Genomic DNA, 26,484 nt, shown 5'->3' with positions numbered 1-26,484 from the left:
TTTATAATTTTTTGCAGCAATCAGCAAACATGATAATAATTCCATAACTTTATATTTTGAAAACACAATGCTAGAGTAAGTTCACGAACAAACCTTTTAGGTGTCTGGTTCATCCAGGAGATCAGTTGGAATGGGCATGTCAATAAGTTGAGCTCCGAGCTTTCTCAGGAAGTTAAGGTAGTTAATATCGAATGAAAAAAATTACTTCGAACATGGTTAAAAAAAAAAAAAAAGTTATATTACGCCATATTTTGCTCCGTTATGCTAGTGTAATTTAGTAGGGGGGGAGCCCCATCGCTTACAATTTGTAAGATGGTCACTTTAGAGAAGAAAATGTGGGGGTCATCATTTATATATCTTTGTCAGTTGCACCACTGGATCGAGGAAAGTTGTACATTTTTGGGGGACACCTTTCGAACAGAGTAAATAAATAAACAAATAAAATTTGTTTTCGAGAACGCCCGGGATACCGATAGGCCTCCGGCACCGAACGTCTTCTCCTGATGAAAGTTGGACGAGATGGGCAAAAAGGTGGCGAGGGTCATAGTTGGCAGAGAACAGAGGAGCCGCCTGGTTTATCAGGGGCCCGTAGCCTTTTTTGTTTTGTTTTTGTTATTGTTTAATGGGACAAATTTTCAATGTCCTTTGAAACATCCTATCGTGAGAGAGCCGACGTTTCGCTCAGAGACGTAGCTGCTGCGTGACCCTCGTTTTGAAGTGCCTCAAGGTCTTAGCCATTGTGAGAAAAGGTTCTGTAGTTCAGGTGATTGTGTCTACCGGGAGTAAGGTCTTGATATTAACGGGTCATTCGGTTGTTGCGTCGACAAAGCGTGAATCCGTCAAGAAGTCAGTGACATCAGCATCGGGTGTGTATAAGGAGTGAGAGAACTAAATGAGCTGCGTTTGAGACGCTACCGTATTGTTGGTTTCTCTTCGACTTGAAAGTTCCTTTTTCTGCATCACGGTCTCGGGCGTTACGTCACGATTCCTAATCACCAGCTCGACTGCACACTCACTGTTATTTCGGTAATATTTCGTTCACACGCTGATTTTTGTTATCTTGAAGTTATGCATATAGCACGCCATTTATGTTCATAATCAAATGACATAAGCTTACTTTTCTATTGAATGGGGAATTGTAGTTTTATTACAACTATTCAGAATTTGAACGAAACATCAATTTGGGTGCTCAAAGAGTGTCATATGCTAATGTTATTTCATTGGAAGATGCTCTCCGGTTTACCTTCGATTCCGAACCTAAAATAATAATTCGCTGGAGCTCATTATATGCTTCATCACTCAGCATCTTGTTGCCGTGCTTGGTGCTTCTGCGCGCGCAGTTTGGTCTTTGAGGAAGTGAAACGTGCCGTGCAGCTGATGCTAACAACAGGTCGTGCTGAAGTTGGAAGGCAAAGAATTCCTTTTAGTTGGACAGGCCGACACTCGAATATTCGCATCACATTCCAAGTTATATGAATGAAAACGAGGTGTCTGCTTATGCTCCAAAAAGTTAATTTGGCTCCTCCAAAATTGACTTTCGGCAAGCTTCCAGAAGTGTGTTTCAGGATGACTGGGATCAATCGCATCACCACGGGTCTCTCGATCACCTCTCTCAGTAACCCACGAAAGACAGGCCAATATCGCGTTCATGTCAGTGTTGTAGGCGCGCGCGTTACCAGAAAGTACGAAAAATACGCTACTTGCAAATAAAAGGAACTCGCTTGCCGACCTGCATTGCGTCGAAATAAAAGGAATGCGTTACAGTTATGTGATAAAAAGTAATGTACGTTACTTTTGCGTTACTTTTTTAATCATCAAATAAAACGTTTTGCTGTTTTGACGATAGCGGTATACGCAGGGGCGCAATATTTCAAGAGACACGTCCGTGCAAACATTGAGCATAAGTACCTTACCTTTTTTACTACCTTAATACGAGGAAAAACGCCAAAGACCACGAAAAGCGGGCAAACCCAATAAACGTAGCGCCTTAAAACGCAAAACAAAATGAAAAAAAAAAAATTATGTGACTTTTTTTTTTAAGTTTTGGGAAGAAGGTATGTGAGGGGGAAAACGTGACTGCGTTACCCGTTACTGGAAATAAGCGTAACGTAAGTGCGTTATGAGTTACTGTTTTGAAAAGCGGGACGAGTAAATTACCGCGTTACCGATAAAAACGTGTTACCGCTGACGCCGTTACAAGTAACGGCTTACCGCCGGCACTGAAGGTTCGCGTCATCAGCTTGGCTCAGTGGGTTAAGAGGGCGCGGTACCTCTATTTATTCGTCCGTTTCAGCCACCAGATGGCGCGCGGCTCGAAACGTGGTTGAACGCGCAACTTCTAGATGGCGCCAGTATCGAGGTGTGAAAAGGCCCGCGTTATCCGCTGCGTGAAATAGATCCCGAAATCTGCCGTGTTCTCCCGGCGGAGGAAGTTTCTGCATCCCTCGCGCGCGCTTGGTATGTACGCGCGGTGACCGAGTCCGGCCTCTGCGCTGTGTGATGCAGTGGGTGGCGCTCGTTTCTGTTCGGAGGTAGGAATAAAAATGCCGGTCCCCTTTTTTACGACGCTCGTTTCTATAGCTTGTTTTTCTTTTTTTTTTATCTCAAGTGACCTACAGTACCGCCTGTTCGAAATCGTCCTTTGCGGTGAGCGATTGAGAGTCAGGTTAGCATTTTATTTGGGTCAGCACTACACGTTTAATGGAGACCTCGGGCGGCGATGTAAATATGCATTGCTTCCCAAAGTGTGTCCAAGGTGCGCAATGACAATTGGAAAGGGTATTGAAGGCGCGCGACCGTCGGTTGGTAAAATACGTGCGTTAGATTGACTTATTCAGTCTAATCATTTTTGCCAACGTCTTTTATCTGTTTCGACAAATGACATGGTCGAGTCTATTGATAACCTTAGCTAGATTGGACGTACGGAGTGTCCGGGCTTTAAATAAATTTGCTTCGTTTATGTGAATGAATAACTGTTTTCTCTTTTCTGTGCTCGGTGCTATGCAAAAATCGCTGAGATGTTATGGTAGCTCAGTGTGGCGGCGTTTTGCACGCTGACTCGCTATTGCATTCGCTGTGCACAATATGTGTTCAGATGGAATGTGCCAAATCGTATTTCCAATCGATATGATAGATTTACTTTGCTACAGTGTTAATTATATTTTCCTGATTTAAACTGGTTCGTCCCTGATCTGAGCCTAAGTTTAAATTCGAAGGGCAGACAGACTTAGCGTCGTAACAGCCGTAATGCGCAGAAAGAAATTAGTACCATGAAAGAAAAACAAAAGGATACGAGGTGGCTCAGTGTTATAGAAGTAATGAGTGTGCAAAGGATGGGATACGGTCCATTCGTCACATGCACACTCGTCACAGGACGATTGGTCACAGGACGATTCGTCACACAGGAACATTCGTCATAGGATGACTCGTCACGCGGCCAACCGGTCTCACAATAGTTCGTCCCCCAAAAAATGTATTGTTCAATTTGGTTCGGGCGGACAAAGGCGAAGAATTTGTAAGGAACGTTTTAGCTTCTGATTCGGTCCCGAACATTGAATGTTGGTTGGGCCTCAGAAAGTCGGTCACCTCTTATCTTAGCATGTCTTTCGCTTCTCGAGGTCAAAGAATTTGTAACAGACGTTCTAGCTATCTGGGTCCGTCCTGAACGGTGAATACGGAGGCCATAGAAGAGCGACTATTTTTGAACTACATTCAAAAGGATGGAGGTGATCGCAACAGAGAGAGCCATGATGCTGCACGAGGGGTACTCGTACACATTCGGCAGAAGGAATTCCGATACTTGTTGGTTTTGTCGAATAGGTGTATGCAAGGCAAAACTAAAAACTAATTTGGCTGCCAGTCGGATTATTGCTCGTTCAAGCCTGCAACTGAGATCAACCTGCTGAAGACCCGTAATATAATGAAAGGAAAAGCGGATGAGTATTGTAATATTAGTTTATATAACCATTGGTTTACGTGACAGTGGAAAATTGTGAAACTCCTCATCAGGGTATGTAGGCAGATGTTGAAATTTACAATTTACTATCGTCCCCTGCTCGATCAATGAGACCAGTTGCCCGCATGACGAGTCATCCTGTGACAAATGTTCCTATGTGACGAATCATCCTGTGACCAATCGTCCTGTGACGAATGCGCATGTGACGAATCGTCCTCATCCCGCAAAGGATGCCATCGTACGTTTTTTTTTTCTTTTTTTTGTTTTTTTAACTCTCCGCATTGCTGGGAAACGCTCAAGGTACCAGCAAAGACAGCGAGCTGGCGTGAAATTTCCATCGAGCGGAAAACGAGTGTCACTTTTATATCATCATGCGCTTTCATTTTGATATGGCTCAAAATGGGCGCGAAATAGTAACAGGTAAGGCAACAAAATTTAGATGTTAGCTCTGGAGCACCGCCATACTCAGCCGTGTTGGGGGCATCTCTCGCGAGTCAATACGGCAAAGGTATTGCGCGTCGAACTGTACGTGAGAGTTATCCATTTCAGCGAAACCTTGATTTCGCAAAACTATTGTGGCTCGAGTCGTGGCTTCCAGTACTTGAAAGCCACGAGCGAGAAATAAATGACAGTTGATTTTGAAGGACAATCGCGACGTGGAAACCCATAAAAGAGAGTTCCAATAAGACGAGAGCTTCCCCTTCTCTTCAAGTGCGTGGGTTACGCTCTCAATCCTGCACCTGTGGTAACACCGCAGGCTCCTAAAATGGCTTTGAAGACGTTCCTGATCGCAACAACTTTTTTTTTTTTTTTTGTCGAGGCGCTATTTCATTTTTTTTACTTTTTGTCTACCTTGATACCCCATCAGCGCAAAAACTACCATAAAATAAAAAAAAAAAAAAATAGTGGGCATACAACGACAACGCACCCACTGGGACCCGAGTCAAGGCAAGAACAACTGACTACTAAAAGGGGAAAAAAATCATGTTCGCATACACAGACAGAACGCCTCCATCGAAAGAAATGAATCATGCGCTTGTTCTGCCAGTCTCGTTGTGCGTCTGTCAAAAGCCACAAAGGAGGAAGACAATCAGCGCCTACACCACTCCCCTCCACTCCCCCCCCACCACCCCTAAAAAGAAGAAAAAGGTTTCTTGGGCGCGCGCGCGGTCGCCCAAGCGATGACCTTGGAAGGGTATGCGATTGTAGCACGTTTGTCCCCCGGTTGTGCCCCTGTCTCAAATGCCACGGTCCGTTTCTCCCAAGTGCCCGTCTTATCTTCCCGAGTATCAACTCCGCAGTGATTCTGAATCATTCCGATGCTTTCCAACGTTGCAAAACTGTTAGACGAATATTTGCACAGAAGTATAATCTGTTCGCAGAACTATCTACGGCGCTAAAATTCAAAAGCGCCGAGTTGGATTGGGGAACTCGTGTAGGTTTAGCTCATCGTTGGAACATTCTTATTCGCTCGATGAACTCCACAAAACGTGTAAATATTAGAATGAACTTTCCAGAGAACGAGAGTTGTTGTCGGGGTTCCAGGCGACCGGACAGGTCGTAATTATTGGCTGATTTTATTTCATAATTTCAAAATTTTATTTCATAATCACAATCGTATCATCCTCATCACTTCTTCTACGAAAAGAGTTGCTGTATTCGTAGCACACACAGACGGAAACGGTTGAGACTGCCCAAATAATATCTTCTTTTGGCAGGTACTGCGCAGCGATTACACACAATGCCTCTAACATAAACATGCTGCTCCACATGTCTATTCACAAGATGCAATACATCGTTCTCCCAACTTTGTTGAAATGGGCATGAAAGCGCGTAACCGTCACTTTTTTGAAGTTCTACTTAGAGGTGAAGTGTTTACCGTAAAAAGTCGTTAATTATTTATTTTTTTCCGTTTACTACAAAGCTCGATTCCCTTAAATTTTTGTTTTTATATCGTCTCTACAGCGCTTTTACGTCGGTACTTTCGTGTTAGAGGACATCACATAATGTGCGAAAAAAACAACAAAAAAACGGTAGGATCGATGCTGCATAGCCTTTTTTTTTTTTTGTGGACATCAAGAAAAAAAAAAAAAGATAGTAGTTGTCTTCACTTCGCACTGCATGTTTTGGCACGGAAGTTCCTATTTGGTTATGATGTCTTTACTTTCTTAAAAATTATATACAGTAATTTAAATTACCGAATTACAAAAACGTCGAAATTGTATAATTGCTTTTCGTTGGGAAGCCATGACGACAGCGACACTCGTGTTCCCTCGTGGTTTTCGCCAGCATTTCTACGATGAATTGCCAGGATCGCGAGATGCAACAGCGTGACACTCCGTCTTCTGTGACGTCATTTGTTGCACTTCGGGACAACTTTTGATGTATGGCCAGCATAAGACGCTAACCACACCAGTCGGAGATGCGCTGCAGGTGCCATAGTACTGCTCGTAAAAGTAGCTGTCACGTGCTTTGCTCCGCGACTGAGGGTTGCCAAATTACGGTGAAACGGAGTATAGACAAAACAGACTGGACGACATTTACCGGGCATCTTTAGAGCTGCGAAGCTCAAAATCACGCGTACTCGTAAGATTTTTTTTTTCTCGCGTGTTTGTGATTTTTATGATGTCCTGCAAGCAAGAAAAAAATATATATGGTGAAGTCACTCCGAGGGGGTAGCGATAACTGCGAGCCACGAACATGAAGGACTCGCTAACATCCGTCAGGAGTGTGAACGGTAAATCGTCACGCAAACATATTCTCACAAGCTGCAAATATTTATTTGGCTTAGCAAGTAGAATACTAGTATACTAACGACATGTGATTATTGTACACAAGATACCATTTCTCGGTTCTTCAAAACCATTTCCCAAGTCTGAACGGTCGAGCTACGGGCCGCGGTTAGCCGTGCCCTCGATAGACTACGGAGCTGCGTTGTGTCGTCTGCTACTATACCGCCAACAGGAGAGCGATAGCTCTGTGTGTTCCACAGATGCGTGTTGCGGTATAACTCTGTACGTCTGTCCTAGAGGAAGACAAAGAGATAGGCTCTGTGACCCCCTCCTAAGCTAACAAAAACAAACAGAAGTATACTCGTTTGGACTGAAAGGTTTACAAAATAGTGACCAGACATTGGAAAAGCATATGTCACAGAACTTGGTTTATGAAATGGCATCATTGTTTCGAGCAAGAAATCACCTGCTCACCACTGGGACGATGAAATCGTCACTATTTATTGCGTCAGGTATATTTGCGCTCATGAAGAAAAATCTGAACACATCCTTCTCCCAAAATCCTATGTCGAATAATAAACACTTTTTTAAACATCTATGCACAAATAACTCATTTTTTTCTACACTTGTATATGCACGTTAATTGACGTCAAACCGCATTTTTGATTAGATCTTGATGTCTACACCAACTACATTCATATTTTTTAGGGCTTTATTGAACGATAACTTCAACTATAGTTAATGGAACACGATGGCTCGATCTCGACAAAAACCTCAACGTGCGAAGCTTCCACAGACGGTCGCTAGCGAGTATTCTCAATGTGAGACTTCAGAAGCTTTCGCTTGCCATAGGGAGCTTGCTTTCGACTACAGCACTGCACGGGCCCGGAAAGCGCTGCTGTGTGGAGAGGTTGACTTACAAGATGACGTGTTACGTGGTCACGTAAGATGGCGTCATTTCGTGCAGCGTGATCACGTAAGATGACGTCATTTCGTGTAACGAGATCATGTAAGATGACGTGTTTGTGTCACGTCATCACGTAAGATGACGTCAGTTCGTATGAACTGACGTCATCTTACGACAACGCCAACAACATTAGTGCCGTCCGGAACCATTGACCTTAGAAACGCGCTTCTTCGCTTGAAGAGCTGATATGCGTTGATTGTTATTTGTTTCTTTTGCCTACTACAGACCATTCAAGAACTCGCCTTCTGGGTGCCACCAACTTCGTCTACTGGGCTGTAAAGCGCGTTCGAGCGTGCGCAATACCTCTCTAGGCCGAAAGATTGTACACTGAGTATGCGTTCACAGCTCAATGACTTTGGCATTTTTCGTCAGGATAGATGCTCCCACGAGAAGAGCGTAATGGATATGTGAATAGAATTGGAAATTTGAAATGTTCTTGTCCAATCGCATTTTTCTTTGGTTATCAACGCTTTTTAGCGTCATCACAAGACGTTCAACCCATAATACACTGGTGATTAAAAAATAAGCACCGAAAAACATGCACCGATTTTCGCTCAAAAATAAACACCGGAAAAAAACATACCGTAATCATTACCCATGTCACCTTTTTGGGTGATATGTGAATTTCCAGAAGAACAGCGAGTTATCACCCTCCCCTAGGAATACCCTGACTACAGAGCAGGCGACCCGTTTTTCCCCGCGTTAGATTGTGGTGACCACGAACCGTACGGAGGTCACAGGACGTCCGTGAAAAATAAAAAGGAGGCAAACAACGATCTACTCTGTGCACGCTTCATCCCCAATTTCCACGACCCCAAGGCCGAAGGACGTTTGTGTGAAGGATAACGATAAAATAAAACTTTGCGTCAAAAAAAAAAAAAGTAGAAACAAGCACAACGCGTTGACGGACCGCGAGGTTGTGGAACACCTCGCGGTCCGCTTGCCTCAGGACGGTTGTCTTCGACCCATAGCTCCAAGGTGAATTTGCCACTTGCGAAAACACGGAGACCTACCCAGCGAGAACCAGGAAAGCAAGACACGCACACTGACGCCTCGGCGTGCAGAATGAAACAGGATACGGGCGCGGAATACGGCCGCGGAAGAACACCTCGCACAGTGCCGATCCGGCCGATCTCCGAACGGACGATTTCGCATTTCGTGGACAGCGAGCGCCACCGCACGGGAGAGAGAGGTACCTTAAAAACGACGAAAACAAGCACCGACACCTTGGTTCTTTATATTTGCTGTAGTTACGGAACAAATAGACTTACATGAATAATTTGAATATTATTCGATTCCGTAATAAATTTAGAAGACATTAAACGCAATTCTTCTTATGTTTGAATTTAGATAATTTTGTAAATTCGCTCCGAACGCAAGAGTGCCGAATTAGCCGATTTTGACCATTTTCATGATTTTTTTAAAGAATATAATTAAATTTATGACGAAACATCTGTTGCGTTTAGTGTCTCGATAATGACTCAATGTCTTTAAAGCCGAAATTTTCAAGAAGATCCGCGCAGCCGTTATTATGTGAGAATTTTTTTAATTTGGTGAAAAACCTCATGTATTCTCTATGGGGCTCTGAGGTGCGCCCCCTCTTAAGCGTTCCGTTGCAATGCGACGAGTCTGGCTCGGCAGGAGGCCCGGCGACGTGTCTGATGTGCGCGTCCCTTGCTGTCGCTCCCAGGCTACCCGGTGGAATGGCCGCACTGGCAGAAACTGCACGCAATCCTGGGCAAGCGTCCTGTGCCTCACTCGTGGAACAACTACTACGACGACGAAAGGACCTCAGAGAGCAGGATCGTCCGCAGCGAGAACGGCAGCATGCACTACGACGGCGAGTGATCCCTCCTTCTTCCGCAAAACGCTCGGGGTTAGCGTAATGCTGGTCGCTTGACCGCAAGCTGAGACGTCTAGAGCTGTTAGCGTGGGTCTAGAGTTTGAACATGGTACCCTAAAGCCCAGGTTTTTTTGTTTTTTTTTTCTCTCAGTGATGTGATTGCTGCGTCATTAGCACCAAACTGCACTAAAGTGCTAACTCTGCTCCGTCTTGCTACATTTCGACAAAATATGATGAATTTGTGCCAGCATTGCGCCGAGGCGGAAGTTCGCCTAATGATTACTAAATATATAATAGCTGAGGCCCCACTACACGACCGGATCGTTTGGCGGGCTCGTGCGAATTTCCGCAGCGTTCGATTATCGCCTCAACCTACTAGATTTTATGTATGTGTCAAACACCGGCAATACTCGCAAGTGTCGCAATATTTCTTATGTTTGTGTTCTGTTCTGGTGGGTTAGTTGGCTTCGTTGAGTGCGCTTCTCGCCGTGCTTTGGTGCACTGTGCCGAAGCGAGACCCGCGCTGGATTGGATTCTTTTCCCTTTCCCTCTGTAGCGAATGATCACAGTCATCGCGACATTGCCTACCTTGCTTCGCCGCAGCACACCCGCGTGCTAAGTGGAATGCACTCCTCCATCAATGTATTATCTTTAAAGCGCTCCGAGCATATGTCGAAGGCACTGGCTTTCGAGGTAAACTTCAATCTGTGACGAAAACGCCGGTGTACTCCGGCGTTTTCTTCGTAGTCCCTAATGTGCCTGAAACTTCGATAAACATTCCAACAAACATTGCCGAAATAGTACCCTAAAATTGCGCCAAAATGAAACTTCTTGACGAGGTTATTGAATTTCCAATTTGAGTCCTCACCGTGTTTTTCAAAGTGAAAGTTTCTACTGTGAACAATGAAATAGTGACGCTAGGGGAAGGAAGGGTTTCGCTCTTTGGACTGTATACTTTGTTCCCAACTGATTGCAAGCAGTTTCATGATGTCGAATGAATGCTATAGTAGCTCGCTTCTGCACCCGCGTAGCAGCACGAAACAAATGCTCGGCAGTCTAATTCCCCCGACGTCACGCCACCTAAAAGCGCGGCTATATTGGAATGTTTGTTTCGGCATCATTTTCACTTCCCCATTTCAAAATAACTATTCTGAATTTTGCGATTCGAAATGGCATACCGGAAAGTGTAAAGGCCGGTGATTCCGAAATTATACTTCGTTAGGCTAGCTGAAAATATCGCCGGAGTTCTCATTCAATGCTAATTCACAAATCACCGAATATTTTTTTTCTTTACTTTGTGTAATTTAATGCAAAATTCGTGTCTCGAATGTCGCGTGCCAGCCTGTCTCCTTGAACAGGTAGCCACGCTTAATACGAAGCACAGATGCCCCGGTGACATATGGCGGAAGCAGGCGGAAGCTCTCGTTACGTAGCGTAAGCAAATAGTGATGTGTGAACCAGAATTTAGCTTTGAACGTAGGAACGCAATTCTGCATTAAAACGAGCAAGTTTGTATTGTCTTCGAAGTTCTGCACTCCATATTACAGAATCGCCTAAATGCGTATTTTTGTCGAAAGTCAGCACCTGGGCAGCGTGAGTTCTTGAGGGATTCATAACCCAAAGCAAGCAGGTGTGGATGTATCTTTGACGAAGCGTTTGACAAAGTGCACCACTGATTCTTTTTTTGATAGGGTACATATGTATGGTTGGTGTCCCAAGTATTGCAGCCTTTTTGAAGGTGTATAGTCCATACACCTTCATGCGGGAAAAGTTTGTATATGAGTGTGGCTTTACATCATTTCATTTATTGTTCCCCCTGGGCCCAAAGGCATTATTACAGAGGGGGAAAGCAAAAAAAGAAAAGAAACGTCTCCATAAAAAAAATTTAAATTACAGGTTAGCACAATGAGCTAGAATATGATTATTGATGGCAGTTCTAGAAAGCCCGAACTCCGTAATGGTGGAAATTGTCCAGGGAAGGTGGTTCGAGTCCCGGGATGCACGGGGAACGAAGGATGAATGAAATGTTGTCGTCATTTAACTTTGGACGTCGACCTTGTGGTGATGATCGAGACGAGAAGAAACATAAGCAGTGGGATTAATTGGTCGTATCGTATGGACTTACCAAAACTTTTCGGCGGAAAGAGAAGGGTGGCAATGACAGGATACTTTTTAATGCCGGTGACCCTTGCAGGGAAATGGTAGATCGTGAGAATAAACAAAATGTAAAATAAATGGAGTGTTCCCCGGTGCAGCAACCTTGGCTCTTTTCTTTATTTAAAACTGCTAATGACGTCCCCTTGGGTATATACGCTTTTATCTGCTGACGACCCAAATCTGCTTCGCGTGACAAGTGCTCTACCGAGACTACTGTTGGATTCAGATTTATGTGCGCGCTGTTTTTCAGCTGTACTTTTCCGCGTTTCTCCTCAGGATTCGATTTGACTTTCCGCACTTGTCATTTGGTTTCGGTTAAGTTCCGGTTTGACTTAATTTGTTTTTCAGCAATCGTACGTGCTCATAAGACCTAATTTTTCGCTGTCTATTCCGCCATATTGCAGTGTGTTGTAAGGAGCAGTAGCCCATCTTTTTAAGGGATCTGGGGAAACAAGAGTGCTCTCGAGTAACTCCGGGTCTTCCCTTACAGAGCCGGAAATCGAGTTCCCCGAGTTCCGCGCCGGTGATCTCCAGTTCCAGAACCTGCAGCCCATCAGGTACCACCTCGTCCGTGCGACGGAGCGCGAGATGCCCGCCTACTATGTAGACCGCCTTTCGCGCGACGATCCGCACGCACTTCGAAGCACGCCTTGAGTGATGTGGGTTTCGCCGCCCATTGTGTTTTCGGTGCCGCCAACGTTAAAGGGCCCCTGAAAAGGAGAACTTTCTGCCTTTCCATTCTGGTGAAGACGAAAGAGCAGCGAAGCTGTACTATGTGCAGTATATACAGCGCCAAAAAACGACATGATTGTCCTGTCGTTTTGTGGCGCTGTATATACTGATCATGAACCAACTAGCCCAAATTTCTACATTGCTGTACTATGTGCCGCCATCTATGATCGGCGGCGGCAAGCAGACAACCGGCAAGCCGCTTTGTCTGGTTGCCGCCGTCGCTCACAGATGGCGGTAGCTGTCCAGAGGGTTGTGTCGAGATTGATTTGTTCACGGACACGAAACTGGGGAAACTAGCCCTTAACAACACCGCTGTAAAAAAATAATAAAAAAATTTTTTTTTGTTTATTTAGGTTTTTTTTTTTTTTTAAGGCAGTGAAAGCAGAATGTTGTAAGTTTCACTCGGTGCACCTCTTGCAGTGATGTGATTGCTGCGCCGTTTGTTCAAAACTGCGTTAAAGGGCTTATCCTGCTACATCATGCTACATGTGGCCAAGATCTGGGAAAATGTGGCGCAAGCAATGCGCCAACAGTCGATTTTAATTTATTAATACGGAAAATATAATAGCGTTGGCCCCGCTACGCGTCCGAGTCCGTATGGTACGCTTGAGCGAACTTTCAGAACTTTCGATTATCGCCCCACGTAGCGTACTATTCGATTCGATGTCTCTGTCAAACACTGGCAGTACTCGCAATTTTCCCGATATCGAGTCATATTCGCAGTCTGCCCTGGCGGGTAACTTTGCTTTGTTGAGTGCGCTTTTTTCGCGCTCCCGTGTACATGCAGTGAGACGACAACTGCGAGGAAAGCATCTGAGTTTGCTCATCTTCAAAGCGCTCCTCAAGGCGGGATAAACTGAAAGGGAAACTGAAGCGGTTCTGTATTTGAGTAAAAACACTTGAATCGTCTTCATTTGGCCCCCAGGATCTCGAATATCGAGATTATTTTTTTCAATTTCGTGCACAGAGGCTCCAAAGAATCATTTTCAAAGTACCGCTGAAGCCCCTCCTCCCCGGAGCGTGACGTCATAAAAGGAGTTTTCGGAATCTCCACACTCGCGCATCTTGAGCGCCTATCAAAGATATGCACGCGCACTCGTTATTTTCAAATTGGTCAGAAAAATGCGTCACGACTGGTGTCAGTGCGGGGGAATATATACCTTGCAGGCTTGCAGTTGCACGCGCTGCCGACATAAGCGACACGCTCTTGGCGACCGAGATCCTGTTATGACGTAACGACTGGTCGGAGATTTTTCGTGTTTTCTCGCGTTTAGTTACATCTTCAGCGAAAAGGAACGTGATATTCAAATTCGCGGGATAAAAATACTCTAGAATTCATCCACGGTGTGAATTCACCTCTAACTCGTTTTTGTCAAGAACCCCTCCAGCTTCCCTTTAAACAGGCTGGCGTCGGGTATATTCAAAGCAAAAAAAAAGGGGGTAGAACTTGGTGAGTGCTAATATAACAACTCTACTTTGCAGTAAAAATTTTGGAATAAAACTGCTGGTAATTTTTATGATGGCTAGACTGGGATATTCTCGCGATATCCTTTTCAAATTTGAGATCTTGCGAGGGTGCTCTCAAGAAACTTTATGCGAACTGCTCTGTAGGGTTTCTTATTCTTAATTTCAACTATTTTTTTTTTTGTTACCACCTTTATCTAGGTTCGATGTGTTTGAGATACATTCAATAGATTGAACTAAAATTAATTTAATTGATGCAGTGATAGGAAGCTTGGGAATATGATAACTAGGTTGGCTGGATTATTTTTAAAAGTAATATTAATGAATCACGTGCCGATGTTTATTTGCATGAAGTTCTATGTATCAGATATAATTTAAGTTCACAGTCGAATGATATAATATATGTTTTGTTTTTGTATTTAGAATCAAGGATTTTAATTTATTACAACCTTTAGAAGTTGAATGAAACATCAATTTGTGCGCTCAAGATTACTATATTCCAACGTTATTTCGGAGGAATACACTATTTGGTTTACGTTTCATTTGATACCTAAAATAACCATTCATAGCAGCCTATATTGTCCTTCATCAGTCAGCATCTTGTTGCCATGGCTAGTGCTTCTATGTGCAACTAAACAGCTAGTACTGTGTTTGAGGGAATGAAACCTGCCGTGCAGTTAATGCTAACAAAACGTTTCAATCTAATGAGAAGGTAAAGTTGTCATGCCATTTAGTTGGCTAGGCCAACACACAGGTCTTAACATAGAACATTCGCAGTGGTATGAAAACAAATGAAATGTGTGATTATGCTTCAAAAGTACTTTTGGCTCCTCCGAAAGGTCGTCCAAAATAATTCGGGCCAATCACATCACTGCTCTTGTTTGGTTACGAAAAAGTCGAGGAAGAACGTGGCAGCGACCGCGTGGTTGAGTTTATGGAAAGCACCAATGGAGCGTTCTATTGATTGATCGACAACACGTTTATCGAAAGGCCCAGATGGAAAAAAGAGCGGGGATCATGTTCGCCGGCGGCGATGTATGGACGACGGCCAGGAAGGCTGAGATGTGTCACGGACATAGTTGAATAGGGTGCTGAGGATGGTTCTCTGTTCTGGTTGGGATCCCTTGGTAAGGCGCCAGGCAGACTTGTACACGTTACTGAAATATAGTAAGGAATTACATTTACAATTACTCGAGGCTAAATTGTAATTTATTACAATTACAATTACCCTCCCATAAAAGTAAGTGACCGTTACCCCGAAAAGTAATCCGTTACTTTCGTGGCGTTACTTTTAACATTTTTGTCCTCAAGTAAGAAACAAATGGAAGAGGGTTATACAAGCTCTTATTGTTGCAACCTGTTCCATTGAATGACCTTGAGTATTTGGAGCAACAGCTGTCTCTCGAAAGTCTCGTCAGACATTTTGCGTTATTTCTTACTCAAGATGTCGACTTCTACGCTTAACACCATTTTAACTGAGGCACTGGATGGGAGCGCCATATTGTTCCTCACGAATGCTTCATGCTCTGCATTGAGCTATTTCAGCGAATCAAGGGAAGTACTATTTACCTCAAATGTAGAGCAAAGCTTCGGCGTTGCAGCCGTTGCCTGCTATTCGAGAGATTAAGTCGATCCTTCCGGTACCTCCGATACCCGCGATAACGGTACCCGATGACGATATGATGCATGCGCAAAGACGGCGGCGAAGAATCGGGTATCGTTATGGGAGTCATCGGACCGATATACTAAAATTCTCCATTGTCTAAATCGCGAAGCTGTGGAAGTCATCAATAGCAAAACATAGTTGTAACAATAAGGTGATAATTAAATAATAAGTAAGGTTTGGCTCGATATTCTTCTTCCTTTGGTTCTGAACAGTTCGACCCTCACTTGAGACATTGGTGAATAAAAAAGAGTTTCTAGTATATAAATATAAGTAATAAAAGAAAGAGAAGGACAACCATAACAACAATTAATTAGAACGTCGGATAAAACAAGGAAATACAATTAAACGCACGTTTGCCGTGTGTACCTTTCTTGGTGTTCAAAAACGCACGGAGCACGAACCGACTGCAGTTTACTCCGGTGTTCTTCAGATAGACGTCCGCTGATACCACGGGCAGCATAGGGTAGAGTACTAAGTAAGCCCGGCGCTATGGCCCCTCGCGAATTTCACTCTCTCCTCAAGCCCAGAATATCAAGTCTACGTCAGCCACCATTATATTTTATTTGTAAAAAATATATGCTTGAGATAAGATGCGTCCTGTTGGGGTAAAAACAGAAAGAGGAGGAAAGGAAGACTATTAGCATTTTCTAAGTGCTCGCAAAAAGCTGACTCACGAAAAGGGTAGGGTAGACGGAGCGTTGTCTCGTGTTGTGACATTATGAAAATTGTTGTAGTCACTATAACCGAGAAGGCCATTGTTAATTCTTTTCAGTGCACTTACCGCCTCGAGCTTCTCGAAGAGGCATACATGTCGCTTGGTGTTCTCCTCTCCCCGTCTTCGACCGCAAAAAAATAAAAAAAAAAAATAAAAGAGAAATAAAGGGACTATAAAAAACGGAAATAACGTGCCCCCAGTACCCCAACTCCCCTTTTTTTTTTGTAGAAATGTTCATTGGTATTTTTGACATTGTTGTTAGGGTTTAAAAAATAGATTCAGGTGTTGCAAAAAAAGGCTTTGCGGAACTGAAGAGTGCCAGCCTCCCTCTGCGCTGGTCAGTTCGCGTGAGTGTCATTGTGCTCGAATTTACAAAAAAAAGAAAAAAAAAATACTTTATTTAGATGAAGGGGGCGGTCGGTTCTGACAAAAAAATGTAACGGATTACAAGGAATCCGTTACGTCAAAAATGTAAGGGAATTACTTTAAAATTACTCTAGAAAATATGTAATTATTCCGTTACTAAATTCCTGATAAATGTAAGGGATTACAAGTAATTTCGTTACTTTTAACGGATTACGTACAAGTCTGGCGCCAGGCTTCTCTGTCGTCCAGAGCGTCGTACGTCGGAAGCAGCTCTGAAAGCCAATTGCACCCGCTGCCGTTATTCTGCGAGTACCAGGAAATAGCCACCTGCAGGAACCGGTGGCGACATAAAATCACGCGTCCACAGTGTCGACGGAAAGATCACAGAGCACGAGCTCGAGATATGTGACCGATCAATGGGCCCCACAAGAGCCTGACGTCGGACTCTGTATGAGGCCTTCACCTTACGAGGGGCTCAGAAAAAGACATAATGCTGGGACGTTGATTTCTGCGAAGATAAGCGAGATTGATTATATGGTGAAAGGAGCCACGCCTTAATTGGTGCCACAGATGAGGCATTTGCGATATCAGAAGGCAATTCGTTCCAGTCTTCGGGGAGACTGGAAAGATACCCCCCCAGGTCACGTAACGTGGGGGGGTATCACGTGACCCCAGAGAAAGTTTTCCGCTAGATTTAGCGGGATCATTTTTAATGATGACTTTAACCAGTCTCGGGTTAAATTCATCATGGTTCACCAGCTCGCCCGCGCATTGACCGCTTTTTCGCGGATTTATTACGCTACGAAAACGAGAGATGGTCATAAAAGACAATGCGGACGACACGGGCTTTCAATTTGCAACAAAAAAGTTTAGTCGCAGTTTAGAAGACTTCGTCGTCCCCGTTGTCTTCTGTGTTCCTGTTTTGTTTTCGTAATTTAGACACGAACACGCTCAGCCATCTACGGTGCATTTATTAGGCTCACCTACTTTTTGCTCGGCACCTCCGCTTAGTTGCGCTGGCCGGAGGTTGAACACCGAGCGGCAGGGCTAAGTAGCATCGGAAGAGAAACGTACAATTTCAGCCAATGGTCGCTTTTGAACACGGCACCGGAGAATCGTGTCTGGCAGAGATGCCCCCGGTTCCCGTTTGACAGTCCCTTTCAGCTGCACTGTTCATACAAAAGACACGCTAAGCGCTGGAGACATCATGAGAGAACTATCTGCGCACCCGCCTCACGCATCTTCCAAGCATGTTTGCTTCGAACTCGTCTCTTTGTATGACCATAGCCTTCTATAGACGAACAAAGCCTGGCAGATCGCCACGAGAAGCACCCGCCGAAATGAAAAAGGTGGAGCGGCAGACGACAGATGAGAGGAGAACCACGTGACTGGCGCCCCGCTGCGGCGAGACGCCGAAACACACTTCTCCCAAGAGAACAAGTGTGTTTCGGGTCCTCGCCGCTCCAAAAGCTGTGCGCTGACGTCCATGTTCCCCGAGAAATGGCTCTTTGATGCTCTGTGCTACCATATCCTCGCGCTCCGAATCTTCGACCAGGCACTCTATGGCTCCGTCGTCGAACTGCCAGGCTTCGAGAGTATAGAAGTTATGGTAAGACCAATATGATACAAGGAAGGACAATGTCTGTATACTGTCTTTTGTACGATGGATTAGCGATGCATCCGCGGCTTTGACGTTCTTGGGGCTCCGAGAGCCCTCTCCGGCTCTCAAGACCTGTTTCGCTTACACCGTAAAACGGGTCCGTTGTTTTTCTTACGAACCCGTCGAGTGATCCACGCCTAAATACGCTTACGGGTTTCGTAATACTTTCGAAATACTTTCCGGTTACCAGATAGGTTGCGAAATGCTGGTTTCCTGAAGAACATTTTCGCGAATGAGGCGTCTACGAAGCGCCGTATCTTGTCACGTCCTTTATTTTTTTCTTTCGTCGGAATGCTGACTGTTCGTTATTTTTTCTCTGGTGTCTTCAAAGTAGGTTGCCGATTGCGCCAAAGAGAGAGCCCATCGAGGACATCACCTTGGAGCCCGAAGTGAACATCTGCTACGACAACGAGAAGTGAGTGTGGTATTCGAGTCGGGGATTTTCAGAGTTGGAAATCGACCGCTTAATTGTGACAGTTTTCTTAAAAGGGCCGTGCAACGATATTCGCTCGGAATGTTCTTCACTTTAAACGAACTTACTGGCATTAGTGGCACCCAACTATACTCGCACGCCATGCCACTGACGAAGATACTCCGTTGCAGTGTAATTTCAATGACAAAAGCGAGCGGTTTCTTTTAATCTCTCTTTCGCAAAACTTGATGACGTAGATCGGGGTCGCTCGCTTCGAGCATTGCGCGAGCACTCGATTTTGGCTCCTGATGATCATTAACTCGACAAGCATTCGGGTAGACGTGGCCCGTGTCCAGTCACTGCAGTGACGACAATAGCCGAACCATAACAATGTCTGGAACTCCACGCTTGTCGTGCCTGGTCAACCCCAGCGCATTGCTATAATCAACATTGGCGGCATAGAATCGGCTCCGAATCACGTGGCCGCTTGTTCTGGCTTCGAGTTGAGGGCGCGAACGCTGCTCTTTTTTTTTAATTTTAAGGGTCGACTTCTATAGCGTGTGGTGACAAACGAACGCTTGGTACATAGGTCATCAACGTCGGGGATTTGTTCTAAGCGGTATTTGCGCAAAGTACAGAAATCGTGGCATCGCCCTTTTAAGATATTCGACCACCCGTCAAGCTGGTGTCACATTTTGCGGTGGTTGCCTTGAAAACTGCCCACGACGTGCAGTCGAGCGGACTTTAAACGGATAAATGGTTCGAATGCAGGCGAGCATACGTTTTCCTTTGTCCTTTTTTAGTGCCGCAGTCTTTGACTCGATAAGTCGGACTTGAGTTGCTTTACGGGCGTTGGAAGAGCTTGGGCAGCAGCGAGCGTGCCTTGTATTCCCTCGACCCGCTGCAAGCGGAGCTGAAGCTCGGGAGGCAGATATTTGGGCAGACACTCGCGGCGTCCCGGCGTGCTAGCGTCTTGCTTGTCGTGAGACGCTGCAAGCTGTTCTGGGACGCTGCAAGCTGGTGGAGACGCTGTCGCGAGCCACGCGGCGCTGTGCATTATTGGTGACCTTTAAACAAGGTGGGGGGGGGGGGGGGGGGGGAGCGAGGCCGCTTGTGTGTAATTGGGATGAGCGCTGAGGCGTCCGTGTGCACTGCAGGGGCGCCAAGAGGAAGTGCCGGGAGGAGGGCGACGAAGAGTGTGAGCCGGACTCCCGGAAGAAGCGTAAAGACGAGGAGCTGGACCTCCTGCGGAGGATCCTCAAGGGGGAGGAGGACACGCTGGAGCTAGAGAAGAAGCGGGCGCTGGAAGAGGCCGACATTCTCAAGGCCACCATGGGCTTCCTGGAGGCGGCCACGGGCTTCATGCAGCAGCAGCAGCACCTTCAGCAGCGCTCCGACCGACCGCAGCAGTCTCAGCAGACGTCGACGCCGAGGCCGCAGGCGTCCTCCAACGCGTACTGCAACGGCGGCCTGCCCGTGGTCGGGGCGCCGCTCTACACCACGCAGCCTTCCTTCTACTCTTCGTCGCCCGTCGACTCGCCGGGCAAGTCGGATCCGTGAGCCTGAACCCAGGAGGCGCCGTCTCCCGGCGGTCCGATGCAAGCGATGGCGGTGGCCAGGACTCGCCTGCCGCATGGAGCGATCACCGCCTCGGGCGCCGTGGTAGTGAGAGCTACGCCTGACTCTGCGGGTGCAACGCCGCGATCCTGGGGTGAACAGAGCGGACCAGGCGCTCGCCCGGAGTCGGGTGGCGCGCCGCGGTCGACTGGGCCGTGAGCAGGTCCACGTCACGCCGGGAAAGCTTTCCTCGGGGCAGTCTGTGGCGCGAGTGGTTGGGCTGCTACTTCCCCACGGCTCGGCCCGCCACCACCACTCTAGCAGTTTACAATAGCAGGTGGAAGGGACTCCCTTTGGGCACCGGCATCCAGATCCTCCGTGTCTGTGCCGGTCGTCGGTCGTGCGGTTAGCTCACCGGCAAGACGTTGTTCCTGGAGCGAGACTGCGGACTTTGTCGTTCCAAGCGAGATTCCTCCGAAGCTGATGCGGTCAGTGCACGGTGTGTGAGCCACGGCCGAGCCGAAAGCGGACTCCGAACGTCATTTTTAAAACATCCTCGCATCCGGTTTTATTGCTTCTAGATGGGTATATTTATATTAGAGCCCCAACCTTCGGGAGTGAGCCCCCCGGGGTGAGGACCCGGACGACGACGACTCGCCCGTGGGACGATGGCGACGCGAGCGGCCGTGTCCGACGCCCGTTCTTCCCCCGAGACACGGAGGCTCGCAGCAAATACTTAAGAATACCTTCGTGCGTCCGTTCGGCCGAGTGTAGTCGATGCTTTTCGTTCTTCTTCAAGAGCCTTGTCATAATTATAAGTACGAGCTTCGCATTGTTGCAATTGTTGTTGTGCTGGCCTGTCTGAGCTCGAAGTGGAGCAGGTGCTGTCTATAAGGGAGCGGGGCGCTAAAGGGACACTGAAGCGGATTGGTAGTGCGCAGTCGACGCTGGGCGCTCGTTAATGGTAGGCCCCCTGAGCTGCTGGCACGCATCTGAGAAGGGCTTCACGAAGGCACCGGACCGAGAAAAGGGACCCGATAGCGATGGCGATTCTCCCCGACAATGAAAGTGGGCGGAAAGAGGTGCTGGTGACGCGGTCGCAGGGGGACCCTGGAGATTTGAGACTCGCGTTCTCCGCTCCAATGCCGCGGGAAGAACGGTTACAACGATCGCTCGCCGAAGGAAGGCCGTTCCACATAAAACAATTTGCGGGAAAAAAATACAATCGCTGCGATTTGCAGTTGCGTGCGACAGAAAGTCCGTCGACAGTCTCTTTTTTGACCGCACGAGCGACGTTGACAATTTTAATCGTGAGTGCCTGGAATCGCATTGAGATTGGACACGAATCACACCTTGTGATGCCTGATTCACCGATTTTACTCGCGAGTTGGCAGTAGCGACGTCACTAAGCGACAAACAAAGCGTGGCGCAAGCCGCAGTGATTGACGTTGCAGCTGCGGAATCTCACAAAAAATTGCACCTTGCGAATCAGGCTTGAGACGGCCTTAATAAAGAAAACGAGACGGGCCTTCTGTTTCTTTCGAAATTTTGGGGTTTCTAATGATCTTTCCTGGCCCAAGAAAATCGTTTAAAACTCCCTACATATCCTAGCCACCCGACCCTCCTACCATTGTTAAATGCGTTACTGATGAACAGCTAGACAGTGTGTTCAGTGTCCCTTTAGGCTGCGGAGGAGCCGCGCGCTCCACGGCCGCCTTGGCCCGCTTGTCGCAGGGCTGCGGGCCGAAGGAGACGCGCCGGGCCTCCGAGGCTCCCGAAGTTCGGAGACCCCGACAGTATGTTTCCCAGCTTCCGAAATTCTGCTGTTCCGAGGAACGTTCTGCCCGCCAACTCCTCTCGCACGACGCGCGGCCGCGCACGTTTAGTGTACCGCTTGTTTTATGCTTCCGGTAAGTAAACGAAGTTCTCTTTGCAACTGTGTCGCTGTTGTTGGGGCCCCGATGAAGCGCCACGAGAGCCGGAGGACCGTCGCTCGGAGCAGTAGCGACAAAAGCTTAATAAAAGCAGGGCGTGGCAGACCTTTTGCGAAAATCCCTAAAACCCGAGCGACGAATTGCAGAAGTCCTCGATACGCTCGTCCGTAGCCTCCTATATACTGACAGCCTCGCAGATCGCCACGAGAAGTGGCCACCGATATGGAAAAGGTGGAGCGGCAGGCAACGGATGAGAGGGGAGCCACGTGACTGGCGCCCCGCTGCGGCGAGACGCCGAAAAACACTTCTCCCGAGCGAACAAGCGTGTTTCGGGTCCTCGCCGGTGCAAACGCCGTCCGCTGACGTCCAGGTTCCCCGAGAAATGGCTCATTTATTCTCTGTGCTACCAGATCCTCGCCCTCCAAATCTGCGACCGCGGGCACTCTATGGCTCTGTCGTCGAACTGTCAGGCTTTGTGAGTACAGAGGAGGCTATGGCTCCTCCCATGGTCTTTCCTCCCGCAACTACGTGACATACACGGGCGGGTGCAGGCTACCAAGGCAACACCGCTCGGGCAGCCGAGTCAGGCAAGCAAATGAAAATGGGGGAGGGGGCATCGCGTCGACCGGCTGGCGAGGCTGGCCCTTTGTCAACCTTTGCATCGTCGCCGTGGTCTCTGGTGGCTGCGACGGCTGCTGGCGGTAGCTGTCGCGAGCCACGCGCAGTTGCGAAAAGGAGCGACGAGAAAGCGCGTGATTTGTACCTTGGGTTCCCAAAATGCCGTCGTGGCGGTGCACGCGTTGCAACAGGTGGGACCCAATCTGGTTGGCTGCTGGGTGATGCTGCTCGCGGGGCTGCCTTTCTTTCCGCTACTGACGTTCGAGCGCTTTCGTGCGAGCTGGAGTGGGTCCCCGTGGACCACAACTGGTGCGATTTCGGCGTTCCTATTTTGTTCCCTCCATGGGTGACGTCGCAATTGCGCACCGATACAAGCTGTGCCTATTTTTTCCCCAGTCTCCTTCCGTCGTGCGCTTGACGGGAAATAAACGGGCCGCAGCCTTGGCGGCTACACAGCCGCGGAGGTGGCTGCAGCGGACGCAGCTGCTCTGGCTGGAACCGCGGCCAGGCGATGGAAGCTCCGAAGAACGAGACGCCGGTGAGAGCGACGCTCCCCTCGTCGTTTTCCGCCGGCGGTTCTACGACTTACCAGCGCCAGGATCGCGACAGCATAACACGTCTCCGAGGAGAAGACGAGAGCCCGAGGGGACGTCCGAACACCGGGCTCTGGTCGGAATGATGAGTCGACGCAAATGTCCCTGCCATGGTGTGAGATATATATATACTATAGGTGAGGACACATTGCAGAACTCTGGGGCGTTATCGACGCGATAAAGTCCTATTGGAGCTCGCCGGAGTAGCCTCAGCCGACAATGTATCCGCCGTTCAGTCTGCGTAACTGAGGAAAGAAATAAAACAAAGAAGTATCCTTGCTATGGCACCCGGGCACGCGCTCTTTCCACTCGGCGCGTCTGCTCTGAGCTTGACGCCTTCGCAGACTGGCTATAAAACACCGCGCCAGAGATTTCTCTTCTCCATCGCGTTCACACAGGGTATTTCCGCCTTCGAGGCACGAAACTAGGGTTCGAAGAGTGAGTAAAGCCGAAGGCAGTTTTGGCTTCTACCCTCAAATGACTCCAACCAGACCTCGGTGTTCTGCCCTGCCATCCTCCTTGACTCGACCAACTTCTGCCCGGATAGTCACTGAAAAGATGAGAACGGCAGGCAGGAGCTTCGGTTCTCCCGCCCCCAGGTTCCTATCTTGAACATTTCGTTTCGGCATCTCGTGGACCTCGAGCGCGCGCGCGCAAAGCACAGTCCGGACTTTGGTGCAGCGGAAGGCGTGCGCGCGTGCTGGAGGTCGGGCTGTTCAATGACACGCCTCGATGTTCTCACTCTGTCAGTGACTCTATAATTAGTCCCGAGCGGGACCGATTGTAGCTCTGTGATCGCTCGATGGTGACGTAGGGACAAGGATCACGTGACGACGAGTCCAGGTATTTTCTTCGGCTTGCTTTGCTTCGGTTGTGTGATATAAACTGAAGCTGAAGCACTTTCAGAAGAAAAAAAACTGAGTTAAGTGGGTCTTTAGATTTTTGGTCCCCTGAAATCGAATATCGCACTGAAGTTGGGATTATACTAAAGCAAAACGTTTGTATCTAAAAAAAAAAAAAGAACAAAAAAACTGACAGTACTGGTGCAGGTTATCTCGCGAATCTCGCTGCCGCACGCGATTGGTCAAAGGCGTTGTGACGTCATCGTCGGTATCCCGGAGTCAACTGAGCCAGTTCACCACCGCTTAGAAGACAAGGCCGTATAGTGCTGACATATTTACGTCACCAGCGAAGGCGAACGCTGGACACAGATTGGAAACGAGTGCTGCGTCGTCGCTCGGCTTCGAGTCAATGTTAAGCCGGACGTTGACGCAATCGTCGTGTCAATCTGTGACCAGCGTTGGCCTTAGCTGATCACGACATCTCTATCCGCACTACTAGTTCGTTATCTAGGAGGTATTGGCCAGTTTCAAGGCGGTGATATCGTAAAGCGGAGACTGGTGGTACCAGAGTGGTCTCGTGTAGAAGTTTCCATAACTTTTCTGTAGTGGTAACAAAGTAAACACAGTTCCCGAAAGATCGCGCGAGGAAACTGGCCTAGCCAGCACTGTTCAATCCTAACTGCCCTGGTGCAGGCAGAACACGGTTTCGAGTGTGTTGTAACAGCTGTGTGCGTATACTTTTGTTCGTCGAACGGTTTAGCAGTTTCAACTATTCGTGGGAGCTCGGTGTAGCTCTCCATACGTCTTCAAACCGCGAGCATCCCGAAGAGGCACCCGGAACTTGGAAAGCTCGGTCAACAGTGAGGGCTTGGCGTCCGCTGCAAGCGAAATGTCAACATTTCGCCGCGTTGGAAAGCAGGTACGTAGGGGTATCTTGCAAAGGTGCTTGTTTTTATTACTGGCCAGCTGGACAAATAAATAATCTATGAAATCCCATGCGGAAGCAAAGACGCAAACGTCGTCATTTGCCCCCTTGCCCCTCGTTGGAACGGTAACATCTCCACCACTTCGCGCAAATCATGCGAGCGTGAAAAACAACAAAAAAAAAAAATCGCATGCCATTCGTGATTTTATGGTAATGCAACACCCGTCTTGAATCTCTCATTGCCAGATCATTTCGTTCCTAGTTTTGCAACGATTTCATTGTAAACATGCCTCCTTTATATGCTCCGTATACCAATAGAAATGGAAGGTTTGCAGTTGCAAATAATAATTGGGTTGTGTGTGTGTTTATACAGCCTAGAACTTGGTCTGCCTCGGAGGGGCGACGAGTCTCCCAGCTGTAGATGAGAAATTTAGCCAGTGCGGTACAGCCGCTAGCCTGGGGTCTTTAACGTGCATCACGCAGTAGTGATACACGAACGCACGCCGGTACGATGCTCATCCAGATCGAAACGGGCAGGGGTGGGGCTCGAACCCAGGATCCCTGGGTTCTGCAGCGCGAGCTTTCGCTCCACGTGCTCCGAGCTGGTGTGCGCTAGACCACTCGGCCACCGATCCCCCGTTTGCAGTTGCCACAAACACAATGAGAGTGTTCGAAATTGAAGGATGATCCTCTGAATAAAGGACTACAAAAAATGGCACCTTCAGATCAAGACGGCAGCTTATGAGGGGAAGAAGCAAAGATTCTACAGGCAGGTGAGAGAGTTGATGTAGCTTGGGAGGAGAGGTGCACACAATAACGCATGTAACTTTCACAGGCTAGGCGACTGATATGCTGTATACTGCCGATTTACTTGTCTAACTTGGAAAATAACGGCAAACAGGCATCCTGTGAGGTTGTGGCCTCGATGCCAACTGAAAAGGAATCTCCATCACAAAATAGAGTGTTTCAGCCATTCAGATACTTTCAGGTTTTCTTCAAGTACAGACCTAAAGTGGTACAACAGTTTACTTCAAATTTATTATCAAAGCACCATCATAAAATTGGTCACTGATTAGATGTTATCATGTACAGTCGTCATCAAAACGATCTGGCACGTCGTAACGCTGGCCGGAGCGGCAAAAATCCCTCGTGTGTCGCTAATGTAGCGATACGGCGCTAAGAGCGAGGCGGGAACGATCTGCCGCGATTTCATGCATGGGTTAAGTTGGTAGAAATGATGAGTCGCGCATCTACGCTTCTCGTTGCGTGGCCGGATCTTAGTATTAATGCATCATAGCGACATTCATGTTTGTTTGTTTTGTTTTTTGTTTTGCTTTTACGATTAG

The 26,484-nt window shown here is 47.4% G+C and overlaps 1 protein-coding gene across 2 annotated transcripts in view; it reads left to right on the top strand.

Moving 5' to 3' along the window:
• LOC8028162 overlaps positions 1 to 22,162 on the top strand; it is an 82,473-nt gene extending 60,311 nt beyond the window's left edge. The window contains exons 2-5 of one of the 2 annotated variants that reach the window (XM_040502098.1): positions 9,345 to 9,494; positions 12,145 to 12,211; positions 18,592 to 18,672; positions 19,827 to 22,162. In XM_040502098.1, the coding sequence (XP_040358032.1) occupies positions 9,345 to 9,494; positions 12,145 to 12,211; positions 18,592 to 18,672; positions 19,827 to 20,229 (701 nt within the window). In that variant the 3' untranslated portion in view covers positions 20,230 to 22,162. Of the gene's footprint in view, positions 1 to 9,344; positions 9,495 to 12,144; positions 12,212 to 18,588; positions 18,673 to 19,826 lie in introns of both variants that reach the window. The other variant, XM_040213535.2, reaches the window with a different exon arrangement.
• Positions 22,163 to 26,484: the final 4,322 nt, after the last annotated feature.

This window comes from Ixodes scapularis, unplaced genomic scaffold (assembly GCF_016920785.2).
Source record: "Ixodes scapularis isolate PalLabHiFi unplaced genomic scaffold, ASM1692078v2 PGA_scaffold0__279_contigs__length_252992795, whole genome shotgun sequence".
NCBI classification, from domain to species: Eukaryota; Metazoa; Arthropoda; class Arachnida; order Ixodida; family Ixodidae; genus Ixodes; species Ixodes scapularis.
This window is presented reverse-complemented; position numbering and strand designations above follow the sequence as displayed.